This window comes from Aethalodelphis obliquidens, unplaced genomic scaffold (genome assembly GCF_003676395.1).
Source record: "Aethalodelphis obliquidens isolate GAN/ISIS:26980383/991018 unplaced genomic scaffold, ASM367639v1 scaffold94, whole genome shotgun sequence".
Classification (NCBI taxonomy): domain Eukaryota; kingdom Metazoa; phylum Chordata; class Mammalia; order Artiodactyla; family Delphinidae; genus Aethalodelphis; species Aethalodelphis obliquidens.
The window spans coordinates 2,471,132-2,487,979 of NW_020838038.1; the positions used below are offsets into that span (position 1 = coordinate 2,471,132).

The 16,848-nt window shown below is 44.3% G+C and overlaps 1 protein-coding gene across 1 annotated transcript in view; it reads left to right on the forward strand.

The window, feature by feature from the left end:
- The window catches only part of PIR (pirin), a 108,960-nt gene that overhangs the window by 23,363 nt on the left and 68,749 nt on the right, over positions 1 to 16,848 (forward strand). The window contains 1 exon segment of the mRNA XM_027095767.1: positions 15,010 to 15,093. Coding sequence (XP_026951568.1) covers positions 15,010 to 15,093 — 84 coding nt within the window.

The following is a 16,848-nucleotide window of genomic DNA, read 5'->3' on the forward strand; positions in this document are numbered from 1 at the left end:
AACAATACCTCTAGAGGAAGGGTAGGGTTCTGTTGATTCACACCTAAAACTTAAAACTGGACCCAAACCTCCCGTCTCCCACGCGGCCTGTTTTTTCTAGTTTGCGTTGCACTTTCAAACTCAGGCCATACCATCGTTGAATCAAAGCTGGGGGAAAAAAAAAGCTTGATTGAATTCAAAATCCATTCTGGAGGGACTTCGCTGGTGCAGTGGTTAAGATTGCCTGCCAATGCAGGGGACACGGGTTTGAGCCCTGGTCCAGGAAGATCCCACATGCCGTGGAGTGACTAAGCCTGTGCATCACAACTACTGAGCCTGCGCTCTACAGCCTGTGCGCCACAACTACTGAGCCCGCGAGCCACAACTACTGAAGCCTGTGCACTTAGAGCCCGTGCTCCACAACAAGAGAAGCCACCGCAATGAGAAGCCCATGCACCGCAACGAAGAGTAGCCCCTGCTCGCCGCAAGTAGAGAAAGCCTGTGCAAAGCAAAGAAGACCCAACACAGCCAAAACTAAATAAGTAAATAAATTTAATTATAAAAACATAACGTTTAAAAAAATCCATTCTGGAAAGAAAAAAAAATACTCTAGGAAAAGTAGGAAAGAAGGATATTTTCTGAGCATCAGAAAGACTGTTGTTCAAGGAACATCCTCTTTCATCTCTAACATGGAGGTATTGACACGTTCCTGTCACTGTGAGAAAAAAGATGAGAATGTCTACCAGCACCACCACGATTAAACATGGTTCTGGAAGCTTTGACGCTATTAATAAGAGAGCTATTGGAAAGGAGGAGGACAAATTATTTATTTGTAGGTAATATGCTAATAAAATGAAACCCCACGGTGGCTGCATCCAGCTTTGGGTGGTGATGTGATTGGAGCACGTTGGAGGGCACAGGACTTGTTCTGAAGTTACCATTACAGTGCAGCATATGGATTTTAGCGTATATATTTATTTGGCGTGAATTGGGGGTGACACTAACAGATTATAGGAAGGAAGCTAAAGCCACCCTCACCCCCAGGACACCCCTCGGCACCACCATGCTAAGAACATCAACCAAAACCTCTTATTAATAGAAAATATTAATTTTTTAATGGATAGAAATGGATAGAAAATAACTATGCAAAAATCACCCACTTTCCTGCCCAAAGGCAATAGCCAGATATAATGGGGGGGGCAGTCCCATTCATAGTAGCAATAAGACCCCTTATAATTCCAGGGCAAAAAGTTCTTCTCCTTTAATCCAATTATCCTACTTCTAGGAGTCTAATAATTTCCTGAAAAAAACAAAAACAAAACCAACATAAGAACAGAGGCTTGTTATACAAATGTGTTTCTTCCAGTGCAATATTAAAAAGTCAAAAAAAGAAAAAAAGGCACAGAGTAAGTATCCAAAATAGAAGGGAAATGATTATATATGTGGAGATTATACGTAAGGAAATTTTTCTATGTCTGGAAGGTGGAATATTATGCAACATTATTTATAAAAGCAGATATTATAAATAATTTAAATTTTCATGAAGCGTGCTCTGTTTAAATCCAGGTTTCTCACCCTTGGCGCTATTGACATTTTGGGTGGGTCATTCTTTGCTGCGGGGGTCTGTGCATTGTAGGTTGTTCCGCTGCATGCCGTCCCCTTCTCACCGGATACCGATAGCACCCCCCTTACCTCCAGTGGCGACAAGAAAAAACGTCTCCAGGTATTATTGCCAGTTGTGCACTTTGGGCAGGGAGGCCGCCACATTGCCGCCAGTTGAGAACTAGTGGTTTACATGCATGTGTGCATATAATGACATACTACGCAGCTGGTAGAAGAATGTCACAGCTTGATAGGTCCTGATAAAGAATCATGTCCATGATAGTTGGAAAGTGACAGAGGCAAGGTACAAAATTGTTACGGCATAATGTGGGATTTGTATAAAGAGCAAAGACTGTACCTTTATTCTTTCCCCAAAATCGTTTATTATTTATTGTGGGGAAGGGGGACTCTCTGAATGAATGATGACTTCCACAGATTACGTTGATGCAAAGAAAACAGAATTACAGAATTCATGTAACAATACCGAAAGAAGATGGTGCTTAGAGAGAAGACATATAACGGCAGATAAAAATATATATTCACAAAGCTTTTTTGAAAATTTAGTGGTTTTTAGTATATTCATAAGATTGTGCAAGTCTCACCACTGATTCTAGACATTTTCATCACTCCCCAAAAGAACGCCATCACCCATTAGCAGTCAATCGCATTACCATGTCCCCCAACCTCTGACAACATCTGAAACTTTGTGTTTCTATGGATTTGCCTGTTCCGGACACTTCATATAAAAGGAATCTTACAGTATGTGGTCTTTTGTGACTGGCTTCTTTCACTTAGCATAATGTTTTCAAGCTTCATCCATGTTGTAGCATGTGTCAGAACCGTATTCCTTTATGGCTAATAGTCCATTGTATGGCTGTGTGACATTTTGTTTATCCAGTCATCTCATGATGGACGTTCGGGTTGTTTCCACTCATACTTTGATTCTTGGGAGTGCCTAGATTCTCTATTCAAAGGACACCCAAGAAGCTGATAATGTACCTTCCAGGGAAGGTTACTGGGTGATGAGGGAGAGTGGGAAAGAGTTAATTTTCACTCTAACCCTCTTTTTCTCTTTGTACCATTAGAATTTGGAGCATGTATATTGGTTGTTTAAAATATATTTTCAAAATTCCCTCTTCACACGCCACATTTGAAGATAAACCGTGTTCTCTGTCATGGTTGATGAAGGTCCTGGCGCTCACTTGCTCTCCAGGAACTCTTGCTGAGGCCTTCACCTTGGGGCGGCCTTCTCCACATGAAATCGAGCTCGTTTGTGTTCTATTCCAGTCAACCAGATAAGTTAATAACATACGCCGGAGTGGACGCCGGAGTGGAAGGTGGGTGGGGTGTGATCTAGGGGCAGCTTCCTGTAGGAAACATTTGTGCACCATTGGGGTGCCCATGAAATTTAAAAGGGCCTCAAATTAAAAAGCGTAACTTTCTCCTCCTCAACGTGTTCCCTGTCCGAAAGGAAACTATAATTGTGTGTGTGTGTGTATACACGGATGCGTGTGCATGAGTTTACAAGTGGGGGCGGAGGACTTCCAGTTTGTAAGAAAGTTAGAAAATGATTAAGGAGGAACCAGGGAGGTCCAACTGATGTAGTTTTGCATTCTGAGGGAGAAGCTAGCACTTCTAACAAGTCTGGGAGGGTTTCAGGGAAGATCTTTAGTCTAAAAGTCTGGCTTTTAGACTGTGTCAGTGGTTCTCAACTGGGGGTGATTTTGTCCGCACGGGGTCTTGTGGCAATGTCTGGAGACCATGCTGGTTATACCAACTGGAGGGTGCTACTGCCATCTAGTGGGTAGAGGCCAGGAATGCCGCTGAATACCCTGCAGTGCTCAGGACAGCTCCCAGCATAGGTCATATGAGGGAAAGAAGCAGTTTAATGGAAATATTCTTTGAAAGTAGTCAAAACATATTCCCAACCAATTTCCCCATCTGCCCCACTCCCCCACCCGATTCCAATTACAAACAGAAACCATTCGCGTCTGAGAGACTACATTCCTAGAGTTCTTAAGTAGACAAATTGAAGCGCGATGTAATAAAGACTATATACTAGCCGTTAAACATTCTTTTATGTTACCAAATATAAAATAATGCTTCTTAAGTGAGACCAAAGATAAGTCTAAAATAAATTAACATAGATCATTACGTGACAAAAAGCTTCTTCCAAATGTCGAGCACCATTAGCAAAGCTTCTTCAGAGTTACCCGTCAGTACACTCTTTTCAAGTGAAATGCCTGAACATGCAGGAGTAAATGCAAAGGAAATTTGCTGCGCAGTAATATTAGCTCCCTGTTGTATGAGACGCTTCACGTGCTGTGTCTGCTTTAGCTCTAAACCTCACAGCAACCCTGAAAAGCAGGAATTGTTAGCACACATGCCCACCCCCCATTTTACAGATGAGGAAACAGAGGCCAGAGAAGTGGTGACTTGTCAAGCTCATGGCCCGTACATGGCAGGTGGGCCCCTCTGATCCCAGGCCCACACCGGTCCACTCTTCCATGCTCCCACTCCTGGAACAAAGTTCCCATTCTGTACATCTGATAGTGTTTCAATACATAGACACGTTCATAGCATTTGAAGTGAGGTTGCACAGGTGGCACAGATCCTCAAACTGTGAGCACCTCATACTTCTTCTGTAACTTAGTGTGGGACCCACTGCTCTCATGGTTCAGGGACCTGGATTTTCCTGCCCATAAGTTCAAAGTAATGCTCTCACTTCTCTGAACTTCCAGTATAATGAGGAAATGGATTGGGTTGGTTGACTGCTGGGATATTTAAGGACCAATCATTGAACAACTTGTAGCCACAAGGAGACCATTCATGATGAGGAATAACATGATAATTAACAAAATGGTGCTTTAGTTGCTTATGACCTTTTATTACAACCTAAAGATTCTTTTTCTCCTTCTCTGTACCGTTTTGCCCCACCCACCCCAGCTTTTCCCCAATATTTCAGTCCTTTAGGGACCAGCTGAGGGGGCTGCCTTCTCCATGAGTTACTCCCCCATTCCTCTAGATTCATCCTCATCAGGATTGATCTTTCTTCTGTGTCCAGTGGGACTAATTGTACTTCTCTGCAGCATTCGCTTCTCTTAGCTACATTTCGTAGTGTCCTCCCTGCTGGAATTACCAGTAGCTCCCTGAAGGTAGGGAAGGGATAATCATTGTGTTCCCCTTGGGTGCTTTCTAACTTCCTGTTTATGAGTTTGTGATGACATTTTCTCTTGTGCAGGCTGAAATGAAATAAAAAGAAAATGAGATTAAAAAATATTCCAAAATTAAAGGATTATTTAAAAAGACAAAAGAAAGAGCTTCCCTGGTGGCGCAGTGGTTGAGAGTCCGCCTGCCGATGCAGGGGACGCGGGTTCGTGCTCCGGTCCGGGAAGATCCCACATGCCGCGGAGCGGCTGGGCCCGTGAGCCATGGCTGCTGAGCCTGCGTGTCCGGAGCCTGTGCTCCGCAATGGGAGAGGCCACAGCAGTGAGAGGCCCGCGTACTGCAAAAAAAAAATAAATAAAAAGACAAAAGAAAGACAAAAATTGGCATCCCTGTATCACACCCCCTTACTATACAGTGTTTTATTGCTTCTTGAAGTCCAGAATCCCGAGAACTGTGGCCCAATAACATCAAGTGCAATGAACACATTCACTGAAACATTCAGAAATTAGATCCTTACAATGAATTGAATCAGGAATAATAAGAAATCACCCACCAAAAGGTGTCACCTGCTTAATTAAATTAAATATTATTATAATGAAATTTTAACAAAATATTAAAACAAGGGGAAATCGACATGATTCCCTTAACTCTGTCTCTGTAAGAGCCCTGTGAGCCCCAAGCCTGCCTAGGACCATGTGTGCGGAGGAGCGTTTCAGGCCTTTCTTTCTTGGGTGTTGACCTTGACAGCTTTTAACTAGAGGAAAACTCACTTCTACACCACAGCACATCCCCTCCCTTGATGAATAGAGGGCAGCCAGCCCCATGGACACGTGTTCTTTGAGCAGAGACAACGCGCTTGGGCTGGAACACATACTTAGTCATTGGTGAATCTTTTAGCCAGACAGCTCCCTGGTTTGGCGAGAACTGATTTTAGAAAAACAGTGAGCACACATCATAAGGAGCAGCAGAGGGCACTCTTAAGCAACAGTGCTTCGAAGTACCCACTTTTCCACTGGGTACAGACATAGTGCTTTTTTTTTTTTTAATTAATTAATTAATTTTTGCTGTGTTGGGTCCTCGTTTCTGTGCGAGGGCTTTCTCTAGTTGTGGCAAGCAGGGGCCACTCTTCATCGCGGTACGCGGGCCTCTCACTATCGCGGCCTCTCTTGTTGCAGAGCACAGACTCCAGACGTGCAGGCTCAGTAGTTGTGGCGCACGGGCCTAGTTGCTCCGTGGCATGCGGGATCCTCCCAGACCAGGGCTCGAACCCATGTCCCCTGCGTTAGCAGGCAGATTCTCAACCACTGCGCCACCAGGGGAGCCCGACATAGTGCTTTTGTATGTGGGAAATTGGGGTAATTGTAGAAGCTGGCACACCATTTCCTAGAAGCCCCTTCAGTATAACATGGGAAATGAAACAATGGACGTGAACGCCTTGACCACAGTTTTACAAGATGTAGGTGGTATCAGTTAAGAGGCTGTTCTGACGACATGGGGAGCCAGGGGTAGTTTGTCTGAAGAGATTCCCCCAAAGGGTTGAATCCTGAGTGGAGTTTGAAGAGGAAGGGCATGTCTGAATCTGGGGTTCTAGAAGCAGCTGGAAGATTCTCAGGAAGTTTGCAATTCAGCCTGAGTAGATTTGGGAATGTGATCATCATAGAACCTCGATGTGCATGTCTGAAATTTTACTCAGGGTGAAAGGAAAATTAGTAAATTTGGGAGACTTTTGTGAGGGGAGCAACAGAAAAATAGAAAAGGAGAGTTGCTTTCAAGTCATTTGTTCATTGCTCTGTAGTTAGACATTGTTGGGTAGAACTTGTCAACGTCCACACCAAAGAAGGATCCCGTGATCACCTCATCGCGGGATCACGGGGCTGCCTGGCCCTCCATCAACCTCTTCTCCACTTCACCTGGGAATCCCGAGGCCTGTTTTCAGCTTTGTATACAATAGCAAGGACCCTTTCTTTGCCAGAGGTGCCAGGTTGCCTGAAGCCCTCGCAGTTGGCAGCGCTGGCTCCTCTTGCAGCTCCCATCAGCCGTCTCCTCCAAGGCAGGCGCTGTGCTCACAACACCTGTGTTACTGCCAAGATGGCGCCAGCATCTGTGGGACATTGTGGGAGAGTGAAAATAGTTTTATTCTCAGAGACAGAAAATGTTAAGTCCTTTCTCTGCTACTATTAATGGTGTAAACTTAATCACACTAAGCCACAATGTTTTCATCAGTATCGTGTAGGTGATAATATATTCCCAGGATCATATGCTTTTTAAGTGCTGAAATGCTATGCAAATACAAGATGCTGCCCTTCCTTCCTTCCTTTCTTCCTTCCTTCCTTCCTTCCATCCATCCATCCATCCATCTTCAGTGTCAGCTATATGTTCTAGCCTTCAGGGAGGTTGCATTTTCTTAGGGAAGACAGATAATAAATGAATAACCAAATAATTATATAATATAGTGCCCTTCATGAAAAAGCTAGGAAGAAGAAACAGAGTCGGAGGATTGAGAATAGATTGACCAGTTAGATGACCTGGTTGGGGGTGGCCTCTCTTAGGCAGTGACATTTTTTTTTTTTTTTGATGTGGATCATTTTTAAAGTCTTTGTTGAATTTGTTACAGTATTGCTTCTGTTTTCTGTTTTGGTTTTTTGGCCGTGAGGCACGTGGGATCTTAGCTCCCCGACCAGGGATCGAATGCACACCCCCTGCATTGGAAGGCTAAGTCTTAACCACTGGAGTGCAAGGGAAGTCTCTAGGCAGTGATATTTGAGCAGAGGCCTGAACGAAGTAAGGACGCAAACCATGAGAATATTGGGGGAAATCATTCCAGGAAGCTCCAGTGAGGACCAGAGTGAGGACCCATGAACAGGATCTCTGCTCGAGGAATGTGGCAAACGTGCTGATTCTAGAACTTACTGAACACTTGTTATGTGCTTTGCACACATCACCTGGGTTATCCCTCACCATGCTCGGTGAGCTCATTGCCTAGGTCCCTGTTGTAAGTGAAGAAACTGAGCCTCCGAGAAGTTAAGGCCTTCACCCCACATCTCACACCTGGCAAGTAAGTGGCAAAGCCCAGGTTCCCACCCAGGCTCCAGTGCCCGAGTGGCTCCCGAGGCAGGGCTTCACCAGCAGGGGGCGTCTCCGGGGGTTGTGGCAGAGCGTTAAAAGGTTTGGGTTTGCCCCTTGGCTGAATACCTAAACCATGTTGCTTCTCTTTTCCTCTTTTGTGCAAACGACCTTCTGGCACTTGTGAAGGTGTTTTTGTGGGGTCGTGATTGGATGAGCCAACTTGGGGGCGGGGTGTGAATTTCTAGGTTTCTCAGTGATTGCTCAAGAAATTAAGACATTTTTGTAAAATAAGTCGGGTCCTGGATTGTATGGATTCAAACATGCTGTTTCTGTCCTTGAAGACCAGTTAGCCGCTTCGATTACGCAAGATGTTCCCTGCCGGCCTCTCTCATCAGCCATGACCTCAACCCGTGTTTTTGTTTTGTTTTTCTCTTTTTCCTACTCAGCTACCAATAGAGAAAAGGGCACCATTTTAGGGCAAATGGAAATTAAAAGAAAACAGAGTTTAATCTATAATATAACCTTTTTCTTTTGAAGAGTGTGTTTTGCATCTGTAACAGGGAATGAGGTCATGACACTCTTCTTCCTAAATACCAACCAGAAACAACAAACTCTGTTCAGTGCTGTAGTTCTTCAGGATTCATTTATAGCTCCTTGAGGTACACCTTCTCTAAACTTCATATTGCAGGTAATGCTTTACTTTCATTACTGTTGTGGGTTTGTGTCTTTCTCTTTCCAAATACAAACAAACACAGAAACAAATAAGAACTGACAAGGAAGCACAAATATTTCGTAAAGACCCGTGGAAAGTTTAGGACCAGGAAAGGATGCAGCAGGACCAGGAAGCACGGCAAGTCCTTTAAGAAAACACCTGTTTCAAATTACAGATTTCTTACTTAATTAGACACATGCAAGTCTCCAGTTTAAACATAACACTCCCAATCCCCTCAACCACCCACGGCAATTCTCCAGGTGTTTGCGATTATGTAATGGCCTAAAAAATTATCTGGATCATGTCAGTTCTCAAAGTACTGCCTGAGGTTTGTTTGTTTTTTAATCCTCTGCAGCCCTTAATTTATCCTTAAGGTCTCAGTGTAACATTTACAGCACTTAGCAAAAATAAATAAATAAATAAAAGATAGTAAATAACATTTCCTGGGTTTCTGATTTTTCTTTCCCCAAAGGCGAAAAGCGTGTTTTTTGCTTTAAGTAGTAAAAGGTTGGCATTACAGACTCAGTAAGGCGTCGTTGGCCAGACTTCTCTAATTCAGATTTTATTTAGGATAGGGGAGATGCTGTTTACTTGTGTACTGCCAGAGAAAAGAGCACATCCACACGGCAAAGGTAGGGGAAAAAGGCAGCAGTAATGGTCTCGTCAGTCTTTTAGAAACAGTGTTGGAACTGCTCCCTAAAATAAAATTTGCAAAAAAAAAAAAAAAAAAACCCTCTTTTGATATCCATGTAAATTTTCATCTTTAAGTGACTCATGTTCCCGACAATTTACTTTTGCAAGTTGCCTGACATAGTTTTAGATGATTAACAACTTGAAAGTCCCTAGGCTTGGATAATTGAAAGATCTTGGGGGAGGGAAAGAACATGATTTGAAAGAGACTCCTTTGAGAAGCCAAAGGGGAGCTTCAGCCCAAACAGAAAGAAATTTGCCTTTATTATGCAGTTATTTTAATTAAAAGTACATGAATAACAGGAAAAGGAAAGCAATTCTAGACACTGCTCAGTGTAGTTTGGCTGGTTGTATGAAGTTTGGAAGCTTTTTATTTGTCCTCTGAAATTCTTAAGCTCTGTATGGAGTCCTAAGTGCTTAATTCTTATTTTGGCATGAGTGCCCTCTATAAGAATTCCAGATATTTCCCATCTAGCAGCATATTAAAGGCAGAGGTACCTATGTGGTCCTCACAGGTAATAGGGAGTTATTCTGATTCTTAGTGTTTTGCCTTATGTCTTATTGCCTTCCTTCCAGCCCCAGTTTACGCACACAGGGAACCAATATTCGCCAGCATTTGTGCACAATGAAGCATATCACTTACTTTCATTCACTGATTAGTGGCAACATCTTTTTATTTTCCCCAAATAAAAAAAGTTTCCATTGTAAAAAAGTAAACTACTCATTGCAGAAAACGTAGACCAGCAGAAGAGAAAGCAGATGATAAAACGTACTTGCATTTCCACCCTTTGGAGATGACCTTTGTTCACATTTTGACATGTGTCCACCCAGGCACTTACACGCGTAGACAGCATGACGGGCTACAGTTTTATTTGAATGAACCCATTTAAATGCATCGTTGCCTTTGACCCTTTAAATACAATTGCAGCTCTGTAGCCTGCTTTTTTGATTAAATAATATTTCATTTTTCTGTATCAGTGAATAGAGATCTGTATCACTTTTTAACAGGTGCATAATAATATCCTCTTGTATGGCTGTACCATTATTTAGCTAAGTGTACCCTATTAACCCATCGTCCAGATTGTTCCTGTCTTTTTGCCATCATAATAAACATTGCTGAGAGAGATTTGTGCAGACATTTTGGATTTTTGTTGTCTCCTTACATTTAAATCTTCTAAGTGTATTTTTAAAATCCTTAATCCATTTGGAACACGTTTCTGCATGTAGTGGGGGCTTACTCTCTTTTCTCTGAGAAATAAAATACTTCCTGCCATATCTGTAAACAAAGGATGTCACAATCCTCAGGGATTGCAGCCACCGCCTTGGTGAGCTGGAGAGCCCTGAGGGAACTCAGGGATGAAAGAATACCTGCCATCTAGCAGCCATCAGACTGCAGCCACTCCCCACAGTGAGCCCTGAGGAGACTCAGGATGTGAAAGCACAGGATCCTGGCCCCAGATAGCTGAGGTGCATATCAAAGGAATGGTTTCAGTGAGCCCAGACTCCTGCATCTTCCCATACGTAGAAAAGCCCTAAATTCCTTAACGTGAGATATCTGGTTTTCTTTAATTAACAGTAATCTTTCGACCTACAGACTACCTGCCCTTTGCTGCAAAACCCCTATATATCCTGCCTCCCCCTGGCCTCCTCGGAGCAGTTTCTCAGGTTTACTTGAGATGCTGCCTCTCGGGCTTGAGGTCCTTAGTATGCCCGCCGAATACAATATAGCTCTCAACTTTTAGGTTGTGAACATTCTTTTAGTCATATCTCATTTGGTCAGTCACTTGTTCCAATACCGTTTATTGGAAAAGGCATCCTTGCCCCACTGATGTGAAATTGCTGTCATTATATGTTAATTTCCCCTACAAATGGCTCTCCTTTGTTCCCGTGCCAATGTTGCACTGTTGCCATTACGATAGCAAGTTTCCAGGAGGGGGTTTTAGACTTAAAATCTAGTCAGGGTTTTCCAGAGAAACAGAACCAATTGGATATATAGAGATTATGTAAGAGGAGATTTATTATAGGAATTGGCTCGTGTGATTAAGGAAGGTGGGGAAATGTCACAGTCTACTGTCTACCAGCTGGTGAACCAGGAAAGGTGGCGGTATAATCCAGACCAAGGCCCAGAATCGGAAGGCTGAGAATCGGGAGCTTTGATGTCTGAGGGCAGGAGAAGATTGTCCTCCCAGCTGAAGAAGACAGAGCAACGGCTCATCCTTCCTCCACCTTTGTGTTCTATTCGAGCCCTCAACAGATTGGATCGTGCCCCACCCACACTGGCGATGCTGGATCCTCTTTCCTCAGTCTGCTGATGCAAATACTAATCTCATCCAGAAACACCTTCACAGACACACCCAGAAATGTTTTACCAGCTATCTGGGCATCCCTTAGCCCAGCCAAGTTGATACATAAAGTTAACCACAGTCTAGACCCTCCAGTGTCTGTAGCCATCTGCCTGTCACTTGCTGGGATAAAGGTTGCTACCAAGGCCATTCTGTACACAGTATACCTCGGTGACATTGTTCTGTAGGATGACACACGAAGAGTCCTCGTGTCAGCCAGCTCGACTTGCGCTGGAGTAAGTGCTCTACAAATACTTGGTTTCAAGATCCAGCACTCAATAAAATAAAATAAAAATAAAATAAAATAAAAATAAAATAAAATTTGCTCCAGAAGAGGTGGGTTTTTTATAAGGCTGTAGTATAAGATTTCAAGAGCATGACAGTACCAGGTCTTAAGTTGCCCTGAGGTGGGAATATGAAGAGGCAGAATAAACGATGGCCTGCTTTCCTAGCCTGAATTCCGAACCAGTTGAGATGAAAGAGTAAGAAAGATAGCAGACAAAAATAGACCTTTATTTCCAATAAAGCTGATACTGTCGAATGTGGCTTATATCTGCAGGCAGCTGGGCTTCTGAATACAGCACCTGAAACTGAGGCAGACTCCATTCAGACCTCACTGGCTGTGCTGGAGCCCTGCAGGCCACTGCCATGGGGGCTGGCCCTTCTCACAGAGGCAAAGAGCGGAAGAGGACCCTGACCTGTGGCAGGCTGATTTCCAAAGAGGAAGAGGAGAAGCGGGGTTCAGCTATGCGAGCGCAGCTGCTTCTTTCAAGTCCACCAATCAGATCAAGCTGTTTCCTTCCCACTATGGAGGGGTGGGTGAGATACAGCAAGAGTTGAGGAGTGTTAATGGAGTACCCTCCATGGGGAGGGAGATATCACCAAGGGCAGCGGAGGTTTTCCCTAACACTGTGTGGAAGGTCCTGCCCTGCTGATGGAGCAGGGGTCACACTGATATAGGACACCAAGGTCATGGCTGAATCTAGTGTTAGTGCAATCTTGGTTTTATTTTGTGGCCCCTTCTTGTCTCTAGGCTTATGTCTTGCCATTCGTGCTCCTTGCGTGAGTCATGATCTCCCTCACTTCTTGGTCTTCACACGTGCCTGAAACACACTCCTGGCCCACCTTCACTGCCATCTTTTTTTGTCTGGCTTACTCCTTTCCCTCCTTAGGACTCACTTCCTCCGAGAAGCTTTATCTGGCGCCCAAGTGTGAGCTAAATCCTTCCTGTGCTCCTGACACGACCGTGTACTTACCCAGCAGGACCCTTACTCCGTATTTTATTCCCAGTTACTCTCTTCTGCATGAGAATATGAGCTTCATGAAAACAATTACTGATATTTTCTGTGTCGTTTCCATTGGAAGACCTCAATGACTATTTGTTCAATGAATTCATAAATCTTTATTATTTAAAAAGTATTCTGTTGTAAGTTTTACATCTATGAATTGATAATCTTTTGGCTAGTTCCTAAATACACAAATGTATAGGAGAATGATCAGAAACCCATTGCCACTTATAGGTTATGAAACAACTTTTTGAATTTTCATATTAAAAAAAGTTAGATCTACTTTTTATGCCTTAGGATACAGCAAAAACAGACTGCAAAAACAATCTGGCCTAGACATATATAATGCGTTCTTGTATGGAGGAGGAAATAATCTTATTTGTGTAAAACAGTAGTATCTGATATATATGCTGAAACCTTCATAGATATTTTCTCTTCTCTTATTACCTCTTGGGTGTATATTTTTTTGTTTTTCTTTCCTGTTGAAATATAATATTTCTACTCTTTCTTTTTTGTGGTTTTAGAGATTTGCGATTTGTTCCTTAAAAAGTATTATTTACTCTTTTTAAGTAGTGACTTAAGTTGCTATATTTGGTGGAATGAGTCTTTGAGCAAAAATTAGATCTGGCTTACATAATTACAAGAGATGTTGGGATTTTAATTGCAGACTGCATTTTCTGGTTTGCTCGTTTAATAATGGTTAAAGAGAGTTTTGAAGTACAGTTTCCAAGGTTAAAACAGATAAACACATTAAGCTTTAAAGAAAGCATTTGGATAGCTAGAATGTGAAAACTTCATCCAATGATGCAAACGATCGGAGTTGTCACCCGTAAGCCTGAGGCGGGGAGCCACGCGTGGTTCGCCAGTAAACATGGTTTTGCAGACACCTTTCAGAGCTGTTGTGGCTGATTGGTATTTCTTGTTGGCATTACAGATGAATTTCATAAGTGTGTACAAAATGAGCAAAATGGAAAGTCGAATCTAAATAGAGGGGTACAGAGAGGACCCCAGCACCAACGTACGAACGGCGTCTTAAGCTTTCGGTGTTAAGTCTTACATTTCAAATGTTACCATGTCCCTGGGGTAGTTTAAAACGCTAAGTAGTTGGGTGTCTTTTTCGTTTTTGTTAGTTAGGATAATCACAGTCGTTTTTAAAATGAGAATTGTAGAGCTGCTTGACTTTTCCGTTTAGTGAAATCATGAAATAAGAAGGGCTCGATTTTCTAGTGCTGTTTAGAATCGGTGAAATTTCGTTCTGCCAAGAGGTACTGTGATTGCAGACGCTCCCAGGAGGGTTTTGCCCCCTGCACAGAATGCCTCCCATAGATGGCTGCTGCTACGCAGATTTATTTACCAAGATCAGTGTCGTCAAATAGAACTTTCTTTAAAGATGGAAATGCGTTACAATCTGCGCTGTCCACTGCGGTGGCCACTAGGCACATGGGGCCGTTGAACCTGCGAAATGTGACTAGTGCAGCTGAATTTTTTATTTTGTTTAATTATTTTAAACGTAGCCACTTGTGGCTAGTGGCTACTGTGACGGACAACACAGAATGTCAACACGGACGGACAGTGCTTTTAGATTTAGTACGGTCTTGCCTCTGGAAAAGTTGACTTTAATTTCTATGAATTCATCTGATACATCTCGCCAGCATTTATTGAGCACCTCAGGAGTGTGTGTGCCTGGTGTTGGAAAGACATACGTCCTTTGGATTTCTCCTATCAGCCTGTGAAGGAAGGTGTGGAGGCCTGAGATGTGTCGTCCCACACACCTGGGTGAACGTGGCCTTGGTAACAAGGCTCCTGCTGTTTCAACAGGAGCTGCCTCTCTTTCACCCTGGGCTCTGGGACCCACCGTGGCAGGGCCTCGTCCCGGCGGGCTGAGGGTATGAGTGGCGGTCCCTCTCACCCAGCTGGGAGCTCTGCTTGCTCAGGGCTGCATCTGCCCGGAGGAGGGGGCTCCCACAGAAATTCTCTCAAAGATGTTGCTCAGGCTAGCGTGGCCCTGTCACTGAGGTTCATCCTCTCAGCTCGCTCAACCATCTTAGTTGCTCCTGACACTTTGGTCAACACATTTTCAGTGGAAAAAGTGAACAACTCTTCACAGCCCTCCAACACCTACTTTTTCTTCTGTTTTTTTTTTTTTTTTTTTTTTTCCCCAAAGGTATCTTACCTCCTGGAAGGGGGCAGCATGGCCCATGAAGACTTCTGTGGACACACTGGTCAGTTGAACCCAGGAGACCTGCAGGTATGGCCGAGATGAGGAATGGCTGATGGTTTCATAGTCTTTGGGTGAGGCTGCTCCGTCCCACCCACTTCTGGTAGCTTCCCGCGTCCCCTGCTCTGTCTGTTACACCTTGGACTTGTCCCTTTCTATGGCTTCTTGCATTCCGCCTGAAAACCTGCACAGGTCCCTTGTATTCCTCTCTCATGCTTCCCTGGGCCCTCACAATCAGTTCTTAGCTCCCACGTAGGGCTTTTCCTGATGTTTCTGAAAAAAGTACTCACAAGTCACTGTCTCGGCTTCCTTCTCTTCCGTCCCATCCTCCAGTCACTGAAATCAGGGTTGGCCTCTCAGCACTGCCCCCCCAAACCTTTCCTGAAGCTGTTCAGGTCACGGTCACTCATGATGTCCCAGTTGCTGCCACATTCACGGCGCCAGTTTCCGGCCTCATCTTTCTAGATCTCTCTGCTGCCTTTGAGACAATTTTCTATTTATCTTCCAGTCCATCTGCAGGGGTAGGTGTTGTGACTTAAAGAGCATGACCCAAACCCGGCCACCATCCTAGTCCTGTCTGAGACGTGTTACCATTAAAATCCCCAGGAAGTGCTTGGTTCATCTTTGCCAGTTCTTATAAGTGTGGACTCTATACAGGTAGTTTCTGGGATCATTTACATATTTTGGGGGATGACATCTGCAAATATTTGAATCGTGGTGTTTCAGTGAACAGGAGGTTGAGAGACAGAAAAGCAAAAGGGCAAAGAGTCATGCCCAAAAGTCAACAGTAACCTGTCCCCGGAGCAGAGTGTAAAGCGTAGCTTCGACTGCTTGTGACCCCGGAAGTGGATTCTTCGCCCTCCATGCATCAATTCTAACGTGCCTCGGCATGGTTCCCAGTGGAATTGAGCCCCAGGTGCCCACAGGTGTAACCTGCTCGTTAACCCCCCTTTGTGACTTTCTCCCTTGCCTGGCTCACCTTCCTGCTCTTCCCTACTTGTGCTTTCTGTACCACTTGCCAGATATACTCCCTGCACTCGAGCCCTTGTCTCAGCATCTTCTGTGGGAGAACCCAAGCTGAGACGGGCAAGAAACCTACCTATTGTGTTCTATCCCTTTATCCTCAGGTCCCGAGGTTGGCATCTGGGGCTGGCCCCTCATGTGCTCTTAGTAAAGAAATAAATGAACGCTTGAAAAGTCTGCAGAAGAGCGGAGGCAGTAACTTCCTCCAAGTGGTGAGGGCTCCGTTCCCCGTGTTGAAGTCAGCTGCCTATGGTGTGGTGGGTCCCGTGGGCCTCCATGGGTACCAGTAGGCCCACCTCGTGTCCTCCAGCTGCTGCGAATACCGGCTGTTGATGGCTCTCAGCTGCATCCCACTCTGGGCGCTGCCCTCTGTCCCGGGAACCGCCTCTCCCAAGGTTGTGCTCGCTACTGCAGGGTGGCCCACAGTCAAGGGTTTGCTGATGTGGGGATAGGAAAGCCTCAATTTGGGACAATTCTGAAGTTTCATCTGACTCCAGAGCTCCCTGTTGGCTCGGCTAAGGCCTCCGTTGTACAATAACTGCATTGGTGATTGGCTTCTCCCCCTGCCCAGTCCTGCTTTCTTCACTTGTTAAGATGCGTCTCCGGAGAGCACTTCTCAGTTTACTCTCTGCCCGCAACTCCCCATCTAGGGGCGCAGTCTAAGACTCAGGGATGTCAAAGAGGGGGTTCTTCCATTTGTGTGAATTCCAGAGCTGATGATTTGATCGCACACGCGGAAGCATGGGACATGTTTGGAAAACT